This window comes from Balaenoptera ricei, chromosome 5 (assembly GCF_028023285.1).
Source record: "Balaenoptera ricei isolate mBalRic1 chromosome 5, mBalRic1.hap2, whole genome shotgun sequence".
NCBI lineage: Eukaryota > Metazoa > Chordata > Mammalia > Artiodactyla > Balaenopteridae > Balaenoptera > Balaenoptera ricei.
This window is the reverse complement of record NC_082643.1, coordinates 65,951,936-65,976,745: the sequence shown is the minus strand read 5'-3', so window position 1 is coordinate 65,976,745 and position 24,810 is coordinate 65,951,936. Positions and strand designations below refer to the sequence as shown.

Here is a 24,810-nt window from a genome sequence, read left to right as displayed (position 1 = left end):
AAAAAGCGAGTGAATATCTCTGATTTCTCCTTTGTCGGAATCCAGAGATTCATTCATGAAATGTGATACACCTCTATTAGATTCCTTTATGTTTAGGTGGACGTTGAAGTGCTCTGGGATTAGGATGGATTTTTTAATTTTTTTTTTAGTCATCAAAATACTGTATGAGCTTTATTCCTCCCCAAAATAGGGCTTTTGCTTTTAGTGTACTGTATTGAGGGCTGGGCTCAGGCTTTTGATTTCCCCAAATCTACACCTTTGGGTCTGTCTCGGTGAAAGTGCGTTTGGAGAGAAACTGTAACACACTTAAGCTGACCTCCTGTCTATGTAGCAAAGCAGAGAATCGAGATTTGGCTGCTCCAGGCCTTCCTCTAGCAGGCAAACCCTGGATTTTGACCCAGGCATATTCATGGCTTGAAGAAGTCAGGAACAGCCTGCTTCACTTGAGTGTGGCGGGCGAGGCTAAGAGAAAGCTTAAGAACCAAAATTGGTTGTGTTTTTTGTGATTGAGAACTTTGTTAATGCCATGTGTTTCTGCTGAGAGCTACCTTTAGGTTTTCTGTCTTCTCTAGGATAAAATTAAATTCTTCCTGCTGTTTTAGGCCTCTTTACCTTTCCATGGGCCCATTCCCTCAACCTGGAATGCTTGTGCTCTTTGTCACCCATGCCTCCTCAAAAATGGGTAATAGGGAGAAGGGTGCTTGTTAACTTTTTTTTAGGTAAATCTCACCAATTCTGCAAAACTCTGGTGTTAACTTTCGTCTCCTTCAGGATATTTCACCTGACCCCCCCCGTTTGATTTAGTTCAGAGGTTGGCAAACATTTTCTTTAAAGGACCAGATATTAAATATTTTAGTCTTCGTTTACCTTACAGTGTCTGTTGTGTATTCAGCGCTGCTGTTGTAGTAAAAAGTAGCCATAGACAATACATAAATCAGTAAAACTTTATTTAAAAAAAATAGATGGCAGGTGAGGGCAGATTTGGCCTGCAGGCTCTTCACTGAGCCCCTGATTTAGATCTATCTCTGTGACTATATGTGGCATATTTTCCTTAAATAACTTCTGACAGAATGCTTATGCCAGATAGTAACTGTTGATTTATTTGCCTACCTCACTTACTAAACTATTAACTTCTCAGAGGCAGGGAACATGTCTTAATATGACTTTGTAATTTTAGTTCTGAGCATGGTGCCTGACATGTAGTGTCTGACACTGAGTGAGTGTTTGTTGAAACTATAAACGGACCCTGTGTCCTTGGACTAGGCTCTTTAATCTCCTATTGGAGAGTGTTGTTGGGAGCTTCTTAGTGGGACAATTGTGTATATTTTTCAGGAGTCTAGTACTTTTTCTTTTCCTTCATATTTTCTGATAATCAGAGGTCCTCATTTTACCCATTTCTAATTTTACCCTTGTGTTGGACCTGTTAGGCTTTCCTGTCAATAGTCCTCTCAAGAACACCTATTTCCTTTGGAACACAAGATACTGTTTGGCCTTTGAGGAGACGCAGCTCTGTTTATGTCTTCCTGTTAAGATAAAAGCTATATTCTATTAACTGTATTGTAATATTCTATATTCTATTAGGAGTTCTCTTAAGGATTCAAGGTAAGCATTTGAGAATGCCACTCATGGTGTTTTTGCTCATAAACACAGTGTTTCATCTCAGATTGTTTTCTAAGGACAGGAAGTGGGCTAGGAATGTGGGACTTATCTTTTTCTTGGCTTTTGACTCTTTACTTTGGGAGAACTTGGTGTTTTTGATCAAGCTTTTATGATTTACTATCATTTTAAAACTGAGTAATCCAAACCTTTCCGTTCTTAAATAAACCCAATCTTTTCTTTCTTTCTTTTTTTTGGCTGCATCGAGTTGCTTGCGTGGTTTTAGTTCCCCCACCATGGATTGAACCTGGGCCCCGGCAGTGAAAGCGCGGAGTCCTAACCACTGGACCACCAAGGAATTCCCCACCCATTCTTTTCTTTAATAAAAGTATCCAGATGTGATTTCACTTTTTAAAAGTACTTTTGTGTAGAAATACCAATCTGTTTTTCCATTTCCCAACTCATTGGCAATTCATTTCTTAGTTGACTTTTAAGATTATATATTAGATCTAGATAATTTACTGAAGATTCTTATTTGTTTACTTCTTGACTTATTTCTTTTTATATTGGCACTTCAGATTCTGTAGTGCTTTTAATATTATGTTCTTTATTGTAAGTTTTCCCAAAATATTTTTGATGTTTTCCAGGAATATATTTTCTAGCACTATCCAGTAGAAATATAATGCAAGTTACATATGCAATTTATGTTTTTCTAGTAGTCATGTTAAAAAAGTAAAAAAAAGGGAATTCCCTGGCGGTCCAGTGGTTAGGACTCTGCGCTTTCACTGCCGAGGATGCAGGTTCAATTCCTCGTCGGGGAACTAAGGTTCCGTGAGCCATGCGGTATGGCCCCCGCAAAAAAAGAAATAGATGAAAATAATTTAAATATATTTTATTTGACCTGCTACATCAAAAATATTACAATTTCAACATATAATCAATGGAAAATTATTAATGATAAATTTTATTTTATTTTTTTGTACTATCTTTGAAATCCAGTGAGTAGTTTATACTTACAGCATATCTCCTTTCAGAATGGCCACATTTCAAGTGCTCAGTGGTGACATGTGGCTAGTGACTGCTGTATTAGAGAGCTAGACTGTAAACCATTTGTCTTATAGGTGATTGTGAGAAGTCAGGCTTATTACTGGGAAAGCCTTGATCAAGGCAGAGTGATATAGGGCTGGATATTGAAAGGTCACACACGTGAAGTACATGTAAATACCAAAGAGGGAAAACAAGAAAATAAGAAATATACTAGTATTTGTGATACCAAACATATATTTTCTTCATTTTAATTTATTTTGCATGACATTATTACCAGATGTTGTTCAGCTTTATAATTACCAAGGTTAGATATTTATCCTATATAAAATTTTAAATTATACCTAGGTTTTTAGTATATTGAACAATGATAAACTAAGATCTATTAATTTTATTTGATAATTTATTAATCCTATTGTATTTTTAGCTAAGCCTTAATGATACAGAGAAAATAAAAGTTCATGAGACTGTTATGTCTTTTTATGTATAGGTTTCTATGATCAGAGATATTCGAGAGAGGGAGATTCGGATCTATACAGATGCAGGCCGTATTTGTAGACCACTTCTGATTGTGGAAAAACAAAAGCTACTTTTGAAGAAGAGACACATTGATCAATTGAAAGAGAGAGAATATAACAATTACAGGTAAGAACATGCAGTTAGAAAAAAAGTTAGATATAATTCACATGCCCTAAAATTAAGCATTTTAAACTATGTAGTTCGGTGGTTTTTAGTATAGTCACAAGATTGTGCAACCATTACCACTGTCTAATTCCAGAATATTTTCATTGACCCGGAAAGAAACTCTGTACTCATTAGCAGTCACATTTGCTTTTTCTTAATTTCTGTTATCAAGTAAGAGACTTTTAGAGTTTTATTTAAGCGTAAAAGTCTTTGTGACATGGTAAAGACTACCTCTACTACTAATAAGAAATAACCTCTGTGCTTTCACTGCATGGGGCATGGGTTCCATCCCTGGTTGGGGAGTTAGGATCCTGCATGCTGCGTGGTGCGGCCAAAAGAAAGAAAAAGAAATAACCGATGTGATATAAATAATGTATAACATAATATGAACACTATAATAATAAATTTAATAAAAAGAATCTTTTACAATTTATTATTAGTGATATATGAATGTATATATTTTTATTGTTAAAAATTCAAAAAATAGGTGTAATAAAAATATATAAGAGGCCCCAGTTCACACTCTCCTTTTCAAAAGTAAATACTGTTACCAGTTGGGGTATTTGTTCTTCCAGACCTTATTTTTTGTTTTTATATACTCACCCTAGCCCCACAAGTAGGTTCTTTAGATCAGAGCAGAGCAAAACAAACTAACAGTAGTTACAGAGCCATACTTTATGTGTATTGTTCAGTAACTTGTTTCTTTCACTGTTAACAATAATATACTTATTTTGGGACTCTTTCTATGTGAATGCATACAGATATAGGAATACTCCTTATTAAGTAGGAAACCTAGTTAATTAAAATAGTTCAGGAAGTAAGGAAATTAAATGAATTCTTTTTTAGTTGGCAGGATCTTGTGGCCAGTGGGGTAGTAGAATATATTGATACTCTAGAAGAAGAAACAGTGATGCTCGCAATGACCCCAGATGATTTACAGGAGAAAGAAGTAGCTTATTGTTCCACATATACGCACTGTGAGATTCATCCATCAATGATTCTTGGTGTCTGTGCATCTATTATTCCTTTTCCTGATCATAACCAGGTTGGTAGCAGTTTTTGACTATGCTTTGTGAGGAATTGGGGGAAGCAGAATAAAAATTAGAGATTAGTCTGTAGTTTTTTCTGAAATAAAAGCCTTTTAGTGTAAAGATGATGAACTACAGCACTTAATATGCTTATTCTTGTGTTTGACTCTTAAGAGCCATAATTGATTATTCCAAATGGTTGTCACTTATCTTTCAGAAAGAATAGGAACTTTACCAACCATATTTCTGATTTATGAAGTACCCTGTAAAGTCTGTTTATTTAGAAGTAATTAAATTTTCACCGATTCTGCTTTTCATTTCTACCTTTAGTCCCCTAGAAACACATACCAGTCTGCTATGGGTAAGCAGGCTATGGGGGTTTATATTACCAACTTTCATGTTCGTATGGATACATTGGCCCATGTTCTCTACTATCCTCAAAAACCACTTGTGACTACACGGTCAATGGAATACCTACGATTTAGAGAGCTGCCAGCAGGTATGTTCAGTTTTGTTCTACATTTTTTAAGATCCTGCCATGCTCAAGACACTTTTGTGGGTTCTTTGGAGGGTTAATAAAATGCATATGACACAGTCTCTATTCTCTTAGAATTTATAATGTGGTGGGAAAACATGAGCACAATTCAATAAAAAGGTAGATATGTGTAAAGTGTTATGATGGAGGTATAGATTCCTTTGGAAGCACAGAGTGAAAGAAATGATTGATTCCTGTTGGAGTCTAGAGCCAATTTCATGGGGGAGGTAGCATTTTGGACTAGAGTAAAGTTGATGAAAGGGTATTTGAATTTGAGAGATGGTTTGAACAAGGTCCTGGGTGCATGAAGGCAACTGTCAGTATTTATGTCAGTTTAGTATGGCCTGAGTGGAAATGCATGGGAGTGTTACTTGGTCTCATAGTGTGGAGACAGCAGGTTGAATTTTATTTGGAGAATGAAGAACTATCCAGCCTTTTTGAACAAGGAAGTAATACAGTTACAAATTTATTTTACAGTATAATTCTGGCAGTCACGTAAAGGATAGATTAGAGTCAGATACGGTATTAAGTAGGGAGGTAACTTAGAGGTTCTTGCAGTGGTCCAAGTGAGAAACAGTAAGGTCCTTATTAAGAAATGAAAAAGCGTAAGGGCGTGAGACACCTGTTGGAATACACTTATTAAGATTAACACTTGATTACTTATTGGATGTAGAATGATGAAGAGAGGGGAGAAAGGGATTGGAAATATCGTTGGTGTTCCTGGCTTGGGTGATCAAGAGAGAGATAACTATTAATATTGGGAGCATGTTAGAAGAAAGAAGAGGTTTTATTTATTTATTTTTTTAAATCAATTTTTATTGGAGTACAGTTGGTTTATAATGTTGTGTTAGTTTCTGCTGTACAGCAAAGTGAGTCAGTTATACATATATCCACTCTTTTTTAGATTGAAAGAAGAGGTTTTAGACGTAAGATAATAAGTTCAGTTTTCAACATGCTGATTTTGAGTTGCTGCCAAAACATCTCAGGAATGATCCTCCAACAGTGAGTTGCAAATGTGGTTAGAAAGAAGGTCAAATCAAGAGCTGTGAAGTTTTTGATATATTAATGATAATTATAGATTACTGTGAAATTGCTGAGGGAAAATTCAGAGTGAGAATAAAGCCAGAGACCGTCAGAACTTCAGGCACCAGGCAAAGAAATCCAGAGAGGAGATTTGAGATGTAGCTGATAAGGAGAAGAATCAGGAAGTTGCAGGAAGAGATTCTCAATGAGACTGGACAACGGGTAAAATGGTGCAGAGAAGTCTGAAGGGTATTAGTGTTGAATATAAAGGAGACAGCATAGTTCTTTGGCAGAGTTGTTGTCTTACCGTATTATTAGCGGAATTTTGGCTTTGACCGTGGATAACATTATTTAGTAAAGTTTGCCTTGTAAATAGTGGCTTTAAATTATTTACTATAATAGGGGATCTAACATTTTGATAGCAAATTCTCGCAGGTTAGAATGATTTATTTTCAAAGTCTTCCACAAGGGGTTACTATTGTCTAGAAAAACAAAATCTGTTACGTTGTCTACAATGTGCTGGTATCTTTGGGCTATACTTGCAGTGCTGTGTTTTCTTCAACATTTAGATAATAATTTATGGCTAGAGAAGAAAAGAAACAGGTGAAGGATTGATTTGAAATAGAATGTTCCTTTGGCACTGATACGAAGTGGTGAGGGCATGGCTGGTAGGGACTACAAGCCTTTCAGTTCTGTTATTGCTTCATGCCTTAATCTTGTTATCTATCTATATTTTAAAAAACTTTATTTTGAGATAATCTCAAGCTTACAGAAAAGTTGTAAGACTGTTACAAAGAACTCCTATATACTATTCATCCAGATTTCCTAGTTCACATTTTACCACATTTGCCTTATTCTTTCCCTTTCTCTTTCTTCTTGAAGCATTTAAAAGTTAAGTTACAGATCTGAAGCCACATCACTCTTTAATTTATTTATTTATTTATTTATTTTTGGCTGCGTTGGGTCTTTGTTACTGTGCGTGGGCTTTCTCTAGTTTTGGTGCACGGGCTTCTCATTGCAGTGGCTTCCCTTGTTGTGGAGCACGGGCCCTTCGCCATGCAGCCTTCAGTAGTTGTGGCACGTGGGCTCAGTAGTTGTGGCACGCGGGCTCTAGAGCGCAGGCTCAGTAATTGTGGCGCACGGGATTAGCTGCTCCGTGGCATGTGGTATCTTCCCGGACCAGGGCTTGAACCCATGTCCCCTGCATTGGCAGGTGGATTCTTAACCACTGCACCACCAGGGAAATCCCACATCACTCTTTAATTCTTCAGTGTATGTTTCCTAAAAAAGACATTCTCCACAGTACAACCATCAACATCAGGGGGTTAACATTGATACCCATCTAGTCAGCAGTCCCCAATTCAGATTTTGCCAGTTGTCCTCATAATGTCCGTTATGGGTCTAGGATCTAATCCAGGATAGTGCATGTGTCTTTAGTCTCTTTAATCTGGAACAGTTCTTTAGTTTTTCCTTGTCTCTATGACCTCCACATTTTTGCAGAGTCCAGTCAAGTTACTTTATACATTGTCTCTCAGTTTGGGTTTGACTATTGTTTCCCCAAGATTTATATTCAGGTTATGAATTTTTTGGCAGTACTAGCATAGAAGCAGTGCTGTATTCTTAGGGCATGATATCAGGGAGCACATGCTGTCTCTGTCCCATTATTAGTGATTTTAACTTTTATCATGTAATTAAGATGGTGTTTGTCAGGTTTCTCCACTTTTTATTAATTATAATTATTTTGTACTTATTAGGTAAGTAATAAGTCTTTGTGAGAAGATGCTTTGAGATGATGTGAATAGCTATTCCTTGTCACACTTTCAGTCATTAGTTTAGCAGGTGATTATTGCCAAATGGTGATTTTCTAATTTTATCATTCCTCCCTGTTTGATGCTGAAGTTGTCCCAGATTTTCCAGTGGGAGTATCTTCAAGATGACTCCTGATAGGTCCTCATTGTTCTTCAAGCACTTTCTTACATTTTGCCTCATCTTGTGCTTTTCTTCCCCTAAACTTGGACTTGGCCATTTCTCCTTTTAGGATAAAAGAATAGTGTGTAGAAACCAAAATCTGGGTGCTAGGTGTGCTCCTTGCTATTATAATGTCATCATTTCTAGGTCCTCTCGGCTGTTGGAACTAGGAAAATACATGTATGCATATACCCGTCCCCACCTTTATCTATTTTTATATCTCTATATACTAAAGAACCATGAGTTCATATCAATACCATATCTCCCATCCCAGTACAACACCATAGTGTTTATTTTAGAATTCCATTCTCTGACAGTGAGAAACCTGGCTCCCATTGTCCTCAGTATATTTAGTTATTTGCTCAATCTATTGATGTAACCAATCTCCTGACCATCGTGGCTGAATTATTAGCTCTGGCCCTGCCTAACCTGCCAGCTGCATTGGCCAAATTCTGAGCCCTAAGGGGAAGGGGCTAATAAGGTTATCTTAAGGAATGTCTTTGGATTAGTATCATTCCTATTTCTATAGAGTACTGTTTCTTTGGTTGACATCTTCTGGGAGCAAAGATCCTTGTGACAAAAGTTCACCTTGACTTAAAGTGGGTCAAGATACTTAGGGGCTTCCCTGGTGGCGCAGTGGTTGAGAATCTGCCTGCCAATGCAGGGGACACGGGTTTGAGCCCTGGTCTGGGAAGATCCCACATGCCGCGGAGCAACTGGGCCCATGAGCCACAACTACTGAGCCTGCGCGTCTGGAGCCTGTGCTCCACAACAAGAGAGGCCGCGATAGTGAGAGGCCCGCGCACTGCGATGAAGAGTGGCCCCCACTCGCCGCAACTGGAGAAAGCCCTTGCACAGAAACGAAGACCCAACTCAGCCATAGATAAATAAATAAATAAAATAAATTTAAAAAAAAAAGTTACTTAGAGCCTGCTGAGCTGAGGTTTGAAGTAGGTGGGGACAGAATGGCTGAAAGGGTTTGAGCCTGGCTGACAGGTGGGTTGTAATCCTAGATTTCACATGTTTATAGTCTTTGAGATAACAGATACTTTTTTGAAGTTACTAATATTTATTGAGCAGTTTGTGTGAACCACCACCCAAGGCACCTTACACATTATTTCTAAGCATGATAAAAGCTTTGTGATGTTTTTTCACCTACAAAATGAGAATAATAATAGTACCTGCCTCATAAAGCTTTTGTGATGATTAAATGGTTAAATCCACTTAAAACTCATGGCTTAGTGCCTAGCAGTTAATAAGGGAGAAATAAATGCTGATTAGTGATAGTGGTGGTTGTATCATCTATGTTTTACAGATGTGGAGACAGGATCAGAAAGGTTATTTGCCCAAAGTTATACAACTTAATTTGCAAATCCAGAATGTAAACTCTGGTCCTTTTTTTTCCCTTTTAGACCAGATGTACGCCTTCCCCCCATTTCACTTTCTTGTGCTGTTTCCTCTTCACTACATTGTTTCTTGATTTGGGGCTTTTAAGCTAAGAAGAAAATATTAGACATATAATTCAGAAGTTTACTGTTTTTAGCTAAATTTAGCTGATCTTTCAGACTTGCCCAGATACCTTGGATAAAGGTTGTAGGATGGAGGGGGTTGCCTCCTGGGCTGTAGTTGATATAGCAAGTGTGGGCGATCCAGGGATTGTCACATGAGAGGAGGAAAGCCCCACAAGGGCCAAGACAGTTGAGCACCTATAGGCTGTCACCTGGAGAAGAGGGAGGGCATAGGTAGCACTGCACAGAAACATGAGGACATGCTAGGGAAGTCTTGCCCATTCCATGTATCACAGATGTCACATATGTCCTGCTCCTGGCTCCCTAGTAGTAGGATCATATCAAATCTCCCAAGACCCTGGATTTCTGCAAATTCCCGACTCTTTTCAGATCCCTCCCTGCCGTCAGGATCCTGCATCTTTATGCACTTTTTCTGCGCTATGCAGCTTGACTGTTTGAAAATTAAAATTCTTCTAGTTTTCTCAGACAATCCACACAAAAGAGTGGTGACTAGTGTGGATATTACTAAAGATTTCTTAGAGGAAATCATTTAGATTTCAGGAGTTTTCATTGCACACCTGAGGAGAGACTATTTGACTTTTCTGATCTCTGAAAACTCTTCTTGGCTCCCTGCTATTGGGTGCTTTATCTCTGGTCCTTTCCAGGAAGGACTCAGCTTCCTTGACACTGCCTTTCCCTTGGAGGATTTCTTACTCCCCTTCCTCTCCCAGCAGAGCATTTTAGTTTTTCCTGCTCCAAATACAGATACACAAACCCATCAGGGTGCCCAGAACAACAGGTGCCCTCTTGTTACTATGATCCTTCTTTAGAGAGCATTCAAGGTTATATTTAGCACAAAGTGTTTCGTGTTATCTGTTCAACAGAGCTTGCAGTCTCAGATTCCTACAGGCTTAGGCAAGATTGGTGAGTAGGTGGAGTTGAAGAGAGGTTTGCCTTTTTGCTGGGGTTAGCCCTATTCAGCATCAGCTGTGGTTGTGATGTGTACGTGCAGACTCAGTGATGCCAGATCTGATTTTTCAAGAAAAGCTTGAAATCTAAGCTTTAGTGTGAATTTATTTTTTAAAATGTTATGGTCAGTGCATTTAAAATAGCTAGTGGAAAGCTTTCTATGGCACAGCGGGCCATAGAAATGTACTTGTTAAGGAGGAGCAAATGTGGTAGTTAGGGAGGAGGGCCTGCTTTTTGTGTGTATCTCTTTCTACAAATCCATTCCTACCTTGGGTTGGGAATTACTGAGAATCAGAGACTTGGAGGAGTGTGTCTTTAGTGACCCAGACCCAGACCAGCAGTGCTGCCACCCCTTACCTGCACTCCACTTATGAAAACTTTTGCATCCCTGCTGTACACATAAAAGTGTAAATGAATGGTGTGTCTCCTCTTGAAGGGTGGGTTGTGTTTTGAAAGTTGAATTTAGCTTTAAGGAAGCAAATATAAACAGTTTATTCAGAACTTAGATAACCAAAACATTCAGTCATCCAGATTTTGGTTCCTTTGTATTCTGTAGTCATAGTTTTTACTCCACATTTGAAATACTTAGATCAAGATATTATGTTACTGTAGCTTTAGAGTTGAGTGTTTCAATTTTTGGAAAATCTGATGAGTCACGTATATATGAATCGTTCATTGAAACCCCACTCGGACTTCCCTGGTGGTCCAGTGGTAAAGAAACCGCCCTACAGTGCAGGGGACTCAGGGTCGATCCCTGGTCAGGGAACTAAGATCCCACATGCCGCGGGGCAACTAAGCCTGCGTGCCATGTCTACTGAGCTCGCACGCCTCAACTAGAGCCCACGTGCTGCAAAACTACAGAGCCCACGCGTTCTGGAGCCCGTGCGCCACAACTACAGAGCCCGTGCGCCCCAACTACAGAGCCCGTGCGCCCTGGAGCCTGTGCACCACAACTAGAGAAGAGAAAACCTGCACGCCACAACTAGAGAAGCCCGCGTGCCTTAACGGAAGATCCCGCATGTTGCAACTAAGACCTGATGCAGCCAAAAATAAAATAAAATAAAAAAATAATAAATAAATCTTAAAAAAAAAGAAACCCCACTCACATTCAATGATCATTTCTTATATTGCAATCTACTAGTTTATAGAGTTTTCAACTTTTTTCTTCTTTAATACTTGTTACTTTATTTAAATATAATTTTAATTTTATATTGTAGTTGATTTACAATATTGTGTTTCAGGGGTACAGCAAAGTGATTCAGTTATACGTATATACATATCTGTTCTTTTTTAGATTCTTTTCCCATATAGGTTATTACAGAATATTGAGTAGAGTTCCCTGTGCTATACAGTAGATCCTTGTTAATCCCAAACTCCTAATTTATCCCTCCCCCCCAACCCTTCCCCTTTGGTAACCATAAGTTTGTTTTTGAAGTCTGTGAATCTGTTTCTGATTTGTAAAAAAGTTCATTTGTATCATTTTTTTAGATTCCACATATATTCCAAATATCATATGATACGTGTCTTCCTCTTTCTTACTTCACTTAGTATGATAATCTCTAGGTCCATCCATGTTGCTGCAAATGGCATTATTTCATTCTTTTTTATGGCCGAGTAATATTACATTGTATATATGTACCACATCTTCTTTATCCATTCCTCTGTCAATGGACATTTAGGTTGCATCCATGCCTGGCTATTGTAAATAGTGCTGCAATGAACGTTGGGGTGCATGTGTCTTTTCGAATTATGGTTTTCTCTGGGTATATGCCCAGTAGTGGGGTTGCTGGGTCATATGGTAGTTCTGTTTTTCATTTTTTAAGGAATCTCCATACTGTTCTCCACAGTGGCTGTATCAATTTACATTCCCACCAACAATGCATGAGGGTTCCCTTTCCTCCATGCCCTCTTCAGCATTTGTTGTTTGTAGATTTTTTGATGATGGCCATTCTGATCAGTGTGAGGTGATACCTCATTGTAGTTTTAATTTGCATTTCTCTGATAATAAGTGATGTTGAGCATCTTTTCATGTGTTTTTTGGCCATCTGTATGTCCTCTTTGGAGAAATGTCTGTTTAGATCTTCTGCCCATTTTTTGATTGGGTTGTTTGTTTTTTTGATGTTGAGCTGCATGAGTTGTTTGTATATTTTGGAAATTTATCCCTTGTCAGTCACTTGGTTTGCAAACATTTTCTCTCATTCTGTGGATTGTCTTTTCATTTTGCTTATGGTTTCCTTTTCTGTGCAAAAGCTTTAAAGTTTAATTAGATCCCATTTATTTATTTTTATTTCCATTACTCTAGGAGGTGGATCCAAAAAGATATTGCTTCAATTTATGTCAGAGTGTTCTGCCTATGTTTTCCTCTAAGAGTTTTGTAGTGTCTGGCCTTACATTTAGGTCTTTAATCCATTCTGAGTTTATTTTTGTGTATGGTGTTAGAGAATGTTCTAATTTCATTGTTTTACATATAGCTGTCCAGTTTTCCCAGCACCACTTATTGAAGAGACTGTCTTTTCTCCACTGTATATTCTTGCCTCCTTCGTAGATTAATTGACCATAGGTGCATGGGTTTATTTCTGGGCTTTCTATCCTGTTCCATTAATCTATATTTCTGTTTTTGTGCCAGTACCATATTGTCTTGATTACTGTAGCTTTGTAGTGTAGTCTGAAGCCAGGGAGCCTGATTCCTCCAGCTCTGTTTTTCTTTCTCAGGATTGCTTTGGGGTCTTTTGAATTTCCATTACAAATTTAAAAATTTTTCGTTCTAGTTCTGTGAAAAATGCCATTGGTAATTTGATAGGGATTGCATTGAATCTGTAGATTGCCTTGGGTGGTATAGTCATTTTGACAATATTGATTCTTCCAGTCCAAGAACATGGTATATCTTTCCATCTGTTTGTGTCACTTTTGATTTCTTTCATCAGTGTCATATAGTTTTCAGACTACAGGTCTTTTGCCTCCTTAGGTAGGTTTATTCCTAGGTATCATATTCTTTTTGATGTGATGGTTATTGGGGTTGTTTCCTTAATTTCTCTTTCTGATCTTTTGTTGTTAGTGTATAGAAAAGAGATTTCTGTGTATTGATTTTGTATCCTGCAACTATACTGAATTCATTCATGAGCTGTAGTAGTTTTCTGGTAGCATCTTCAGGATTTTCTGTGTACAGTATCATGTCATCTGCAAACAGTGACAGCTTTACTTCTTTTCCGATTTGGATTCCTTTTCTTTCTTTTTCTTTTCTGATTGCCAATGGCTAGGACTTCCAGAACTATGTTGAATAAAAGTGGTGAGAGTGGACATCCTTGTCTTGTTCCTGATCTTAGAGGAAATGCTTTCAGCTTTTTACTGTTGAGTACGATGTGAGCTGTGGTTTTGTCATATATGACCTTTATTATGTTGAGGTAGGTTCTCTCTATGCCCACTTTCTGGAGATTTTTTGTCATAAATGGGTGTTGAATTTTGTCAGAAGCTTTTTCTGCATCTGTCGAGTTGACCATATGGTTTTTATTCTTCAGTTTGTTAATGTGGTGTATCACACTGATTGATTTGCGGATATTGAAAAATCCTTGCATCCCTGGGATAAATACCATTTGATCATGGTGTGTGATCCTTTTTTTGTGGTATCTTTGTCTGGTTTTGGTATCAGGGTGATAGTGGCCTCATAGAATGAGTTTAGGAATGTTCTTTCCTCTGCAATTTTTTGAATAGTTTCAGAAGGATAGGTGTTAATTCTCTCAATGTTTGATAGAATTTGCCCGTGAAGCCATCTGGTCCTGGACTTTTGTTCGAAGTTTTTAAATCACAGTTTCAATTTCAGTACTTGTGATTGGTCTGTTCATATTTTCTGTTCCTTCCTGGTTCAGTCTTGGGAGATTGTACTTTTCCAAGAATTTGTCCATTTCTTCTAGGTTGTCCATTTTATTGGCATATAGTTGTTTGTAGTAGTCTCTTATGATCCTTTGTATTTCTGTGGTGTCAGTTGTAACTTCTGTTTCATTTCTGATTTTGTTGATTTGAGCCCTCTCCCTTTTTTTCTTGATGAGTGTAGCTAAAGGTTTATCAGTTTTGTTTATCAGTACTTGATACTCTAAATCTTTATGGTTTCATCAAAAATAGTTTTGGCAGCAGCAACTAAATAAGATTGTTTACATTAAAAACTTGCTTATATCAAACATTTAGCCATCAGAGTAGTTGTCTCACAGATTGCTATTCCAGGAGGAGTAGACTTTGACAGTTACCATGGTGAAAACATTTGAGGCAGATATGATTAAATAAAATTGATTTAAAAGAAAGGGGTAATTTTTCTTTGTTTCTCATATGGTGCTTTAATGTTTTCTCTTAAATGCACTGCAGGTATCAACTCAATTGTGGCTATTGCATCATACACTGGATATAATCAAGAAGACTCTGTCATCATGAATCGTTCAGCTGTAGACCGAGGCTTTTTCAGGTCAGCTGTTTATAAAAGTTGTCAAAATACACATATGGTGGAAATATTAATATTTTATTTTTTAAAAGTTCTTTAAAAATAGGTGCGAATTGTGTGTTTCCAAACTTTTGGGGGTTTTGAATGTCAGTCCGGAAGAAATTTTGATCTGACAGCAGAGAAATTTTTCTGTTAGGTTATTTAATCTTCTGCCTCCATTCATGAAACTTTGTGGATATCTGCCAGGCACATGTTGTTGTATGGTTTCCTATATAGGGGTTAGTGTGGTAAAATCAGTGCCCTACTCCAGAAAGCAGAAGGCCTGCGTGATGGTCACAAACAACTGAAGACACTGCTTCTTGTATCTGAGGATTTTCAGTTGCTAATATTTTGAGCCCCCCTTTATTTGTAAGCAAATAAATGTTTGTGTTTAGATAATATAGAAATGTCTAAAGTAAAAATAAACCTAGAGTTTTAGGACCCATGAATATTGGGTTGGCTAAAAAGTTCGTTTGGGTTTTTCTGTAAGATGTTATGGAAAAACCCGAATGAACTTTTTGGCCAACCCAATAACTGCTGTTAAAATTATAGTATATTTTCTTTTTCAATCTTATTTTCTATTATTCTTCAGTTTGATTATTTTATTGTCAAACATTAATCTCAAATCCATGTTATGTGAAAGTTGGTTAAAAAACTGGGAGTTAAGAAGAGAGGATGGATTTTTTTTTCTGTATAGTTTTCAGAGGATAGGCACTAAGACCAGAGGTGTACGTTATAGCTTAGTATCATAAACTTCTCACTAGAAATATTGGGACAGATCCTGGGTGACCATCTCTGAGGGTTATTATGGGAGGGATTCTTATTTTGGGTAGGAGGTTGGACTCAGTGACATTAGTCCTTCCTGGTCTCACATATAATTCCAGCTGTGTTAAGGTTATGGGTCAAATGCTACATGTGTGGCCTGTGTAATAGCTCTTTAAGACTTAACTTTGACCCTTAATACAGTTAACTCTTGTCCCAGATTCATGGTTTAAATTACCATGGTTTAAATTACCACATGTCAATTAAGTAAAATTTATTGGTATGTTCTAAGCCCTATTATTAAAGGAAAATAGAAGTTAACTTTAGAACCATGTGTTTTTAGGTCTGTTTTCTATCGATCATACAAAGAACAGGAGTCTAAAAAAGGGTTTGATCAAGAAGAAGTTTTTGAGAAGCCTACACGTGAAACTTGCCAGGGTAAGCAATACTGACATTGAAATTATGGAATTCAAAGTTAGCTTACCATGGTTTTCCTGATTAATTTTTTGGGGTTTGCCCGCCCCCCTTTCTTTTTGCCATGTGGGAGTATGTTTTCTTATTATTCTTAGAGCTTCTATTAAGGAAATAGGTATATTTGCCAGAAGTCTTTGCACCTAGGAGTGGGCTTGCTGTAGTCCTTCCATTCTGCTAGGTCTTGCATTGAGGAGGGGATTTAGAAAATCAGAGAGGTCATGTAATTTCATGGGACACACCTCAGCCCCGTTCTCACTTGTACTGTGTCCTGTCCCTCAGTTTATCTATTTGCATGGGAACTTCCTCTCCTTTTCACATTGTGGTGTGACCATAGTGTTTGTCTAGCCACAATATTTGTATGTATTTAACAAATAACTAATGAGAGGATACCTAGAACTTTCTGTTTCTTCTGGAAAACTCAAAATTTATTTTCTAGTTCTTATTTTTACAGACACTTAAAAGCTGTATAAAGTGGGATGGATGGGATATCTCAGGGAAAAGGGTTCTCTCTCCTACAGTTTTGGCTTTTAATAGTATTGCATGAAGTAAAATTTTTTTTTTCCTTAGGTATCTTCCTATTACTCCATTTCCTGTGGGTGGTTCTCTGTGGTAGTTAATTGATGTTCAGTGGAGTTAAGATTATAGAAGATTAAATTCAAACTTTCTGTTGGAGATTGTACATAGAGGACATAGATACTCTTCCTTATGCAATATAGAGATCAGAAGATGGCAACACACTTATCCAAAGTCACTTAGCAAATGGAGAATCTGAATCAGTCCAATGCTTTTTTACCGAGTTCAGAATAGTTTGTAGTATTTGGAATAAGGGCACATTACTACACGTGTTAGAGATTCCTGTGAACTTCTCTCTGACTTGAAACTGATTTATATATTTGGTTTTTAATCTTTTTGGGAGGGGGATTATGGGACATTTTAAATACTTTTCTTTATGGTATTACCATTTCAGAAAATTCTGTCTCTTTCTTCTCAGGTATGAGGCATGCTATTTATGACAAGCTGGATGATGATGGTTTGATAGCTCCTGGGGTTCGTGTATCAGGAGATGATGTTATTATAGGCAAAACAGTCACGTTGCCTGAAAATGAAGATGAATTGGAGGGCACTAATAGACGCTATACTAAGAGAGACTGTAGCACTTTTCTCAGGACTAGTGAGACAGGCATTGTGGATCAGGTTATGGTAACTCTCAACCAAGAAGGATATAAATTTTGTAAAATAAGGGTGAGTATAGCTTTGTCATATTGCTATTTATAGAAAGTAAACCAGAATGACTTAACTAACCTATTTTTGTGTGAATTCAGGTACGCTCTGTTAGAATTCCACAGATTGGAGACAAATTTGCTAGTCGACATGGTCAAAAGGGTACTTGTGGTATTCAGTATAGACAAGAGGTAGGTATCTTTTATCACCTCTAACCCAAAGTTTTGTTGAACATTTTATTAAATCAAAATGTTCTTTCACTTAAGAGCCCAGAGGCAGTAAAGGCTTGACTTTTAATTTTAGTGGGTTTTTTTAAGATTTTATTTATTTATTTATTTATTTATTTATGGCTGCATTGGGTCTTCGTTGCTGTGTGCGGGCTTTCTCTAGTTGTGGTGAGCAGGGGCTGCTCTTCGTTGTGGTGCATGGGCTCTAGGCACGCAGGCTTCAGTAGTTGTGGCCCGTGGGCTCAGTAGTTGTGGCTCATGGGCTCTAGAGTGCAGGCTCAGTAGTTGTGGTGCATGGGCTTAGTTGCTCCACGGCATGTGGGATCTTCCCAGACCAGGGCTCGAACCCTTGTCCCCTGCGTTGGCAGGCGGATTCTTAACCACTGCGCCATCAGGGAAGCCCTAATTTTAGTGTTGAATAAGTAGGTGAACACACTACGTTGAACAGAATTTAGGACATAGAAAAGTTTAGATGAGTGGGAGTTAGTTCTAGTTCTCTAGCTAAGAGATTTTAGTTTTTTTAAGTGTCTTTAAAAAAATTCCTTTATAGGATATGCCTTTCACCTGCGAAGGTATCACCCCCGATATCATCATAAATCCCCATGCCATTCCCTCTCGTATGACTATTGGTCACTTGATTGAATGTCTTCAAGGGAAGGTAAGAGATTTTCTTTAAAAATATAGGTTCCAAGTTGATGTTTCTTCCAAAACGTTAGGTCATTTCTTTCATTTGAGCCAGGGTACTTTGGAAAAAGCCAATATGACACTTAACTTTCCTGCTTTTAAATTGGTTTGATTATGTCTTTTTTTGCCAAACTTTGCAAAGTTATGACTGAGAAGTTTTGCAAAATTTATTACTACATCCAGTCTTTACTTGTATATATGGTTATTCTTTTGACTGGTTCTTTTCTATAAATGGTGGTTAGTTCAGTGTGAACCTAATGGTTTTATAGCTATACTATTAGCTATGCATGCATCTTTCAGTGGAGGTTTTTCTATTTTTAAGTATCTTATTAAGGTAGAGTAGCTACAGCTTAACACATGGGATGGCTTGGTTTTAGGGCATTAAAATGTCATTTTCCTTGAGTCGTAGGAAGTACTTGGGAGTCTCATTCTTTTTGTATCTGGTCTCACAGAGAGTTTCCTACTTGAAGGCTTATAATTGAGTTGTTTTTATTTTTTAGGTAAATTAGTTTGTTATATTTTATGTAAGATGCTAATAAAATGAACCTTACTATATTACAGCTTTCCATTACATAGATATGTGTTAATCCTTAATCTTAAGTTCGAAATCTTCCTTTCCAGAAAGGATTTTTATTTTTTTTATTGAATATATTTGTATTGATATAGACTTCTAAAGGGAGAGAGAAGGAAGCAGCCTTTTAGAGATGACTTTTCTTTTTAAAGGTATCAGCTAACAAGGGTGAAATTGGTGATGCCACTCCATTCAATGATGCTGTTAATGTACAGAAGATTTCTAATCTTTTATCTGATTATGGCTACCATCTCAGAGGAAATGAGGTATGTTTGCTCTTACATTGGTAATTTGTTATGAGTATTCTTTTTTGTTATGTAATTTCATTTTTTAAAAAATTAAATTTTTCATTAAAGTATACCACATACTTCAAATTACATGCAAAACCGTAAATGTACATACAGGTTGATGAATTTTCACAAAGTGAACACAGCTGTGTGACTGGCACCCAGGTCTTGAAAATTACCAGAACCCTTTTATGCCTAGATGCCCCCCTTGTGTCCCCTTCCAGTCACTACCGTCATACCCCCACCCCAAGGTGACTACTCTCTTTACACTATAGTTTTCTCTGTTTTGATTTTTATAGAAATGGAATTATATAGTATATGCACATATATTCTTTGAACTTGTTTAATACTTTTAAGTCTGTGCTTCAAAATCTGTCTGTTTCAGGTCCTATACAATGGATTCACTGGTCGAAAAATCACATCACAAATTTTTATTGGCCCCACTTACTACCAGCGTTTGAAGCACATGGTGGATGATAAGATTCATTCTCGTGCTCGGGGACCTATTCAGATCCTTAATAGACAGCCCATGGAGGGTAGATCTCGGTAAGAGAGCTGCATCATCGTCACTGTTATATAAAGCAGTGGTTCTCAAATTTCTTGATTCCAGGACCCCAAAGGCTTTTGTCTGGGAGTTGTATCTTTTTTTTGTTGTTGCACTGGGTCTTAGTTGCAGTAGGCAGGCTCCTTAGTTGTGGCACGTGGGCTCCTTAGTTGTGGGATCTAGTTCTCTGGCCAGGGATTGGACCTGGGCCCCCTGCATTGGGAGCACAGAGTCTTAACCACTGCGCCACCAGGGAAGTCCCTGTATCTTTTGATATTTATCCCGTTAGAAATTAAAACAGAGAAAGAAAAAAAAAAAAAAAAAAAGAGAGAAAGGTTTGAAATATTTATTACTTTATTTAAAAAATAACAGTAACAAATCCATTACACATTAACATAAGTAACCTTTTAAGTGAAAAATATTTTCCAAATAAATTTAGTGATGAGTGACATTGGTTTACCTTTTTGCAAATCTTTTTTAATGAACTGGTTTGTGAGAAGACAGCTGGATTATTGTGTCTGCTTCTGCATTCATCCCATTGCAGGATTTTATTTTTTATAATTAAGTATTGCTATATGAGGAAAATCTGACCTCACACATATTTGTGGTTGGAAAGGGAAGAATATTTTAATAATTTTCAGGTGATTGTGAATTTTTTTTCTTTTGATGCTACACCAAAACAAGTTGTCTTTTTTCTTTTTAAATAAATTTATTTATTTTTGGCTGCGTTGGGTCTTCGTTGCTGCGTGTGGGCTTTCTCTAGTTGCTCCGAGCGGGGGCTACTCTTTGTTGTGGTGTGTGGGCTTCTCATTGTGGTGGCTTATTGCATAGCACGGGCTCTAGGCAAGTGGGCTCAGTAGTTGTGGTGCACAGGTTTAGTTGGTCCGCGGCATGTGGGATCTTCTCAGACCAGGGCTCGAACTCGTGTCCCCTGCATTGGTGGATTCTTAACTACTGTGCCACCAGGGAAGTCCAAGTTGTCCTTTCCTTTTTTTAAAAAAATTATTTATTTATTTATTTATGGCTGTGTTGGGTCTTCGTTTCTGTGCGAGAGCTTTCTCTAGTTGCGGCAAGTGGGGGACACTCTTCATCGCGGTGCGTGGGCCTCTCACTATCGTGGCCTCTCTTGTTGCGGAGCACAGGCTCCAGACGTGCAGGCTCAGTAATTGTGGCTCACGGGCCTAGTTTGCTCCGCGGCATGTGGGATCTTCCCAGACCAGGGCTCGAACCCGTGTCTCCTGCATTGGCAGGCAGATTCTCAACCACTGTGCCACCAGGGAAGCCCCAAGTTGTCCTTTCTTAAAGGTTACTTGTGATGTAGAATTTGAAACCACTTAAGTGAATCTTTTATTATATTAAAATCCATTGGCCTTACACTTTGAATGTATCTTTTATACTTATGTAATTTTATAGTATCATATTTGGTCATTTGGAAAATATTTTCACTTAGCAGTGAAAGCGCTGAGTCCTAACCACTGGACTGCCAAGGAATTCTCTCAGTCTGGATTTTTGTTGATTGCATTCCTGGGCTCTGTGTTCCTATTTTTCTTGTAAATGGCTAATCAGATCTAGAGCCTTGATGAGGTGAAGGGTTTGTGTTCTTTCATAGTAATACTTCAAAGGCAGTGCTGTATACTTTCAATATCTGGTTGTCTCTTTTATGACTTTAGCAGCTATTAATGATCATTATGTAAAACCTTTAATTATTTAAAGGTTTGCAAACTCATGAGATTCTAATTTATCATTCCTTCATTTATTAGCTGGAATACTTTCATAGAGAGAAACTTTGTTTCCTCAGCTGCTAACCTGCTGACATGGTTCATATACTAAAAGGCAAAATAAATGCTTAATTCTTTCCTTTTATTTACCAATTTTCAAAGTGACATGTTGGTTGCCTAGAATCCTCCAAAGCTGACCAAATGTTTTGTTTTTGGTAATATCATTAGAAGCTCATTGATCTTATGTATTTAAGAACGTTAAGGAAGCCATCACCATCCACTTGCCTGGCCATCAAAACAATGCATTTCACTTACATGCTGGGGAAACCTGTGACTAGTCACCTGTTCTTTGCATCACTTTTGCCAACATGCATTTATCATTTCAGGTTTGATTGCCTGGGAGTCTCATTCATGGAGAAGCTGCTTTATTTAGATTGACTTTTTTATTATTCATTTTTTAGTATAGAGGTGAATTCTAGTAAGTTAAATGATAGTCTGATGAGATTTTATTTTGTACTTCATTGTATTTTATTTGGAAAAGTATATGCTATACTTGAGAATCTTATGTGTTTACTCTGGGGACCTTCTAATGCACACCAAATAGTTGGTAGACTTCTCAACCTCCCCACCATGTAGAGAGAATGCAAGAGTAGAAAAATTGGAGTCTAGTTCTCTTTCTTTCTAATATTCTTTATTCTTGCCATTAGTCAAAGTGGTGTTGATAACAGAAAATCAGTACAAAATAGTCTGTTGTTTTTTCCATGACAGTGATGGTGGCCTGCGTTTTGGAGAAATGGAACGAGATTGTCAGATTGCCCATGGAGCAGCGCAGTTTTTAAGGGAAAGATTGTTTGAGGCATCAGATCCATATCAGGTTCATGTTTGCAATCTTTGTGGAATAATGGCGATTGCTAACACCAGGACCCATACATATGAATGCAGGGGCTGCCGAAATAAAACCCAGGTATGTACAGACCTTACTGACAGTTGATATCTGTTCAGGATATAACCATGTTGGCCTAATCATCCAGGCAGATTTAGTGTGGTGGAACAGATTGGCATTTTCACAATTTTGATAGCATGCTTCTTTAAGATTCCTAGTTTTAAATGAGGAAAAAGGTAACAATTCTGTTTTTCTAAAAACTAGTTTAATTAAGTTTTAGTGTGGTAATTTCTCTAAGCTAAGCTGTTAATCTTTTGGAAATAATAATAAGGCCTTGTACAAAGAATTTTAAACAATGAGTTTTGTTAAACCTTTTAATTGAGAAGGGTGAATATAAATTATATCTGGCAGAAAGGGCAGAATACCAAAGCCTTTTAGAAGAGCCACCAAAGGCCAAGGTAGGATGAGTGTTATCAGCCTCATTTGTTCATCACCTCCAGTACCAAGTCTTTAGCTTTTTCTGGGGTAGGGAAGTGGGGTCGCTTTGATACAGCTTTGCTAATTACCTTTTTTTTTCTCTCTCTCCTCTCTCCCCCAGATCTCTTTGGTGCGAATGCCGTATGCCTGCAAACTGTTGTTTCAGGAACTCATGTCTATGAGTATTGCACCTCGAATGATGAGTGTTTAGCTCTTTTAAAAATCTTTCTTTGTGTCTTGTTTCTAGTTTCTATGATATAGCTTTTAAAAAAATTTTAAAACAACAAAAATGTACTTGCACTATGAGAAAAAGCATTTTATTTGTTTTGTTTGATATGCATGCTTTTCTTCTGTAAATAGACAAATTTTTGTAGACAGTCTTGATGTGTTATCTTTATTTTGTATTTCATGGTGTAAAACCAGTGAATATAACTAAAGTGTTTGTTAGTGGACTGGATGAAAAGAAACTGGTTATTAGGCAAGAACAGGGGTTGTAGTTACCCATGACTACTTTTAGCTATGTAGATTAATATATTCTGCAGGTTTACAGCTCAGCACCTTCACCTGTTTAAAAAGAAAAGATAAAAATTAGTTACATATATGGACATGGTTGACTTTCTAATTTTGAGGTAGTTTAGTGTTTCCAAATAAATGAAGATGTTAAATTAAAATGTGGGGATAAAGGATGTGTGAGTAACTATAAATGATATGGTGGGAGTGCTTTTTGGAATTTGAGCCATATGATTTTAGATGTGGAAGGTGATCTTGTTGTACTTGTCTATCTGTAAGTGACAGACCTTACTATAGAACTGGGAGAAGCATGTTTCAGGTGAGATCCAGAGAGGCCAAGGAACTTTCCTTTGTCATCCAGTTCTCATTCAGAATTTAAAGTGGAATAATTAGTGGCAGAGCTGAGACTCAAACACATGACTCTTAGCTACTGCTGTTTGTTTCATCACTTGACTTTACACATCTTGGCTGAAGAGAATCTGACCAAACACATCTTTACTTGATATTTCTTCCTTTCGTACCACAGCTGAGTGATCCACACAGTGGAATGGTTTTGACAAATGCTGACAGTAAATTTCGTTATTTTTGGCTTAAGGAAAAACCAATTCAGACGTCAGTCTAATAGAACTATATAAATGTAAAGTAGCATTACTCTCATACCGCCAGGGTGGATGCTTAAGAGGAAGCTTTTGACAGTGAAGTGGATAGAGGCAGAACAGAATTGAGTACTTGCCAATATACTCTTTCTGGTTTTTTCTTATATTTACTATAATAGTCACAACACCAAGGAAAATGCTGTGAAGATAGAAAGTTATGGGAAATATAAACCATTCCAATCAGGTTTGACTCTTACGTGTAAGATAAAGTGAAAGCATCTGAGTCATAATAATAGCATCATAATAATAGCATTCCATCAACCACTGAATGCTCTTTTGGAGCCAGGCACTCTGCATTTTGATTACATACTTAATGCCCTTCCCTTGTGGATTCCTAACATCACAGAATTTCATTAAGAGTTATGTCTGATACTTTCATACTTGGTTCTGTCCTTTATTAAACAAAAGCACTAGTCATTTTAAATGGTTATGAGATTTATTACCTACCTTTTTTCACTGGTATTTCATGTAAGGCATCAACCACTGTAATTTTTGCTGATGCCGAAGCCTGTCCTTGGGAATTGGATGCGTGGCACTCATATTCTCCGGCATCTTCCTTACTAAGAGGAGACACCTGTGAAAGAAAAAGGATCTTTAGTTTCTCTATGGCAGTGAACTTTTTTCCTGTGGCTTCAATTAGGTCATTATTTCTTAAGTTTCCTAACATGACCAGGGGTTTCATAGCAAAGTATTTCTACTGCTAGAAACAGTGCAAGTCTTGTGTTAGGAGTAATTATATAGCTATCATATTTGGTCTGCCAGGAGGATTCCTACTATGAGGTAAAGTTGTCATGGACAACTTTAGGTCACAGTGCATAGGTTAAAAACAGGATAGGTGCACATATCCTTGTTTGAGGGAGACCTTGGTGTAGGGTATGTGATCTAAGTACTATCCATGCGTGTCCATGGCTATCAGAGGTCAAGTAAAATAATCAATAATTGATTAAAATAATGCTTGGGTCATTAGTTCCCTTTG

The 24,810-nt window shown here is 37.5% G+C and overlaps 2 protein-coding genes across 2 annotated transcripts in view; one reads left to right on the top strand and one right to left on the bottom strand.

Moving 5' to 3' along the window:
- The window catches only part of POLR2B (RNA polymerase II subunit B), a 46,374-nt gene extending 23,239 nt beyond the window's left edge, over positions 1–23,135 (top strand). Inside the window, exons 14-25 of the mRNA XM_059922922.1 lie at positions 3,131–3,285; positions 4,171–4,369; positions 4,683–4,851; positions 14,709–14,805; positions 15,926–16,020; positions 17,048–17,298; positions 17,379–17,468; positions 18,055–18,162; positions 18,912–19,025; positions 19,432–19,592; positions 22,077–22,272; positions 22,790–23,135. Of these exons, the coding sequence (XP_059778905.1) occupies positions 3,131–3,285; positions 4,171–4,369; positions 4,683–4,851; positions 14,709–14,805; positions 15,926–16,020; positions 17,048–17,298; positions 17,379–17,468; positions 18,055–18,162; positions 18,912–19,025; positions 19,432–19,592; positions 22,077–22,272; positions 22,790–22,879 (1,725 nt within the window). The 3' untranslated portion in view covers positions 22,880–23,135. The remainder of the gene's footprint in view (positions 1–3,130; positions 3,286–4,170; positions 4,370–4,682; positions 4,852–14,708; positions 14,806–15,925; positions 16,021–17,047; positions 17,299–17,378; positions 17,469–18,054; positions 18,163–18,911; positions 19,026–19,431; positions 19,593–22,076; positions 22,273–22,789) is intronic.
- Positions 22,961–24,810, bottom strand: part of IGFBP7 (insulin like growth factor binding protein 7) — a 74,430-nt gene continuing 72,580 nt past the window's right edge. The window contains exons 4-5 of the mRNA XM_059922923.1: positions 24,282–24,408; positions 22,961–23,232 (exon numbers count right to left, since the gene is read on the bottom strand). Coding sequence (XP_059778906.1) covers positions 23,213–23,232; positions 24,282–24,408 — 147 coding nt within the window. The 3' untranslated portion in view covers positions 22,961–23,212. The remainder of the gene's footprint in view (positions 23,233–24,281; positions 24,409–24,810) is intronic.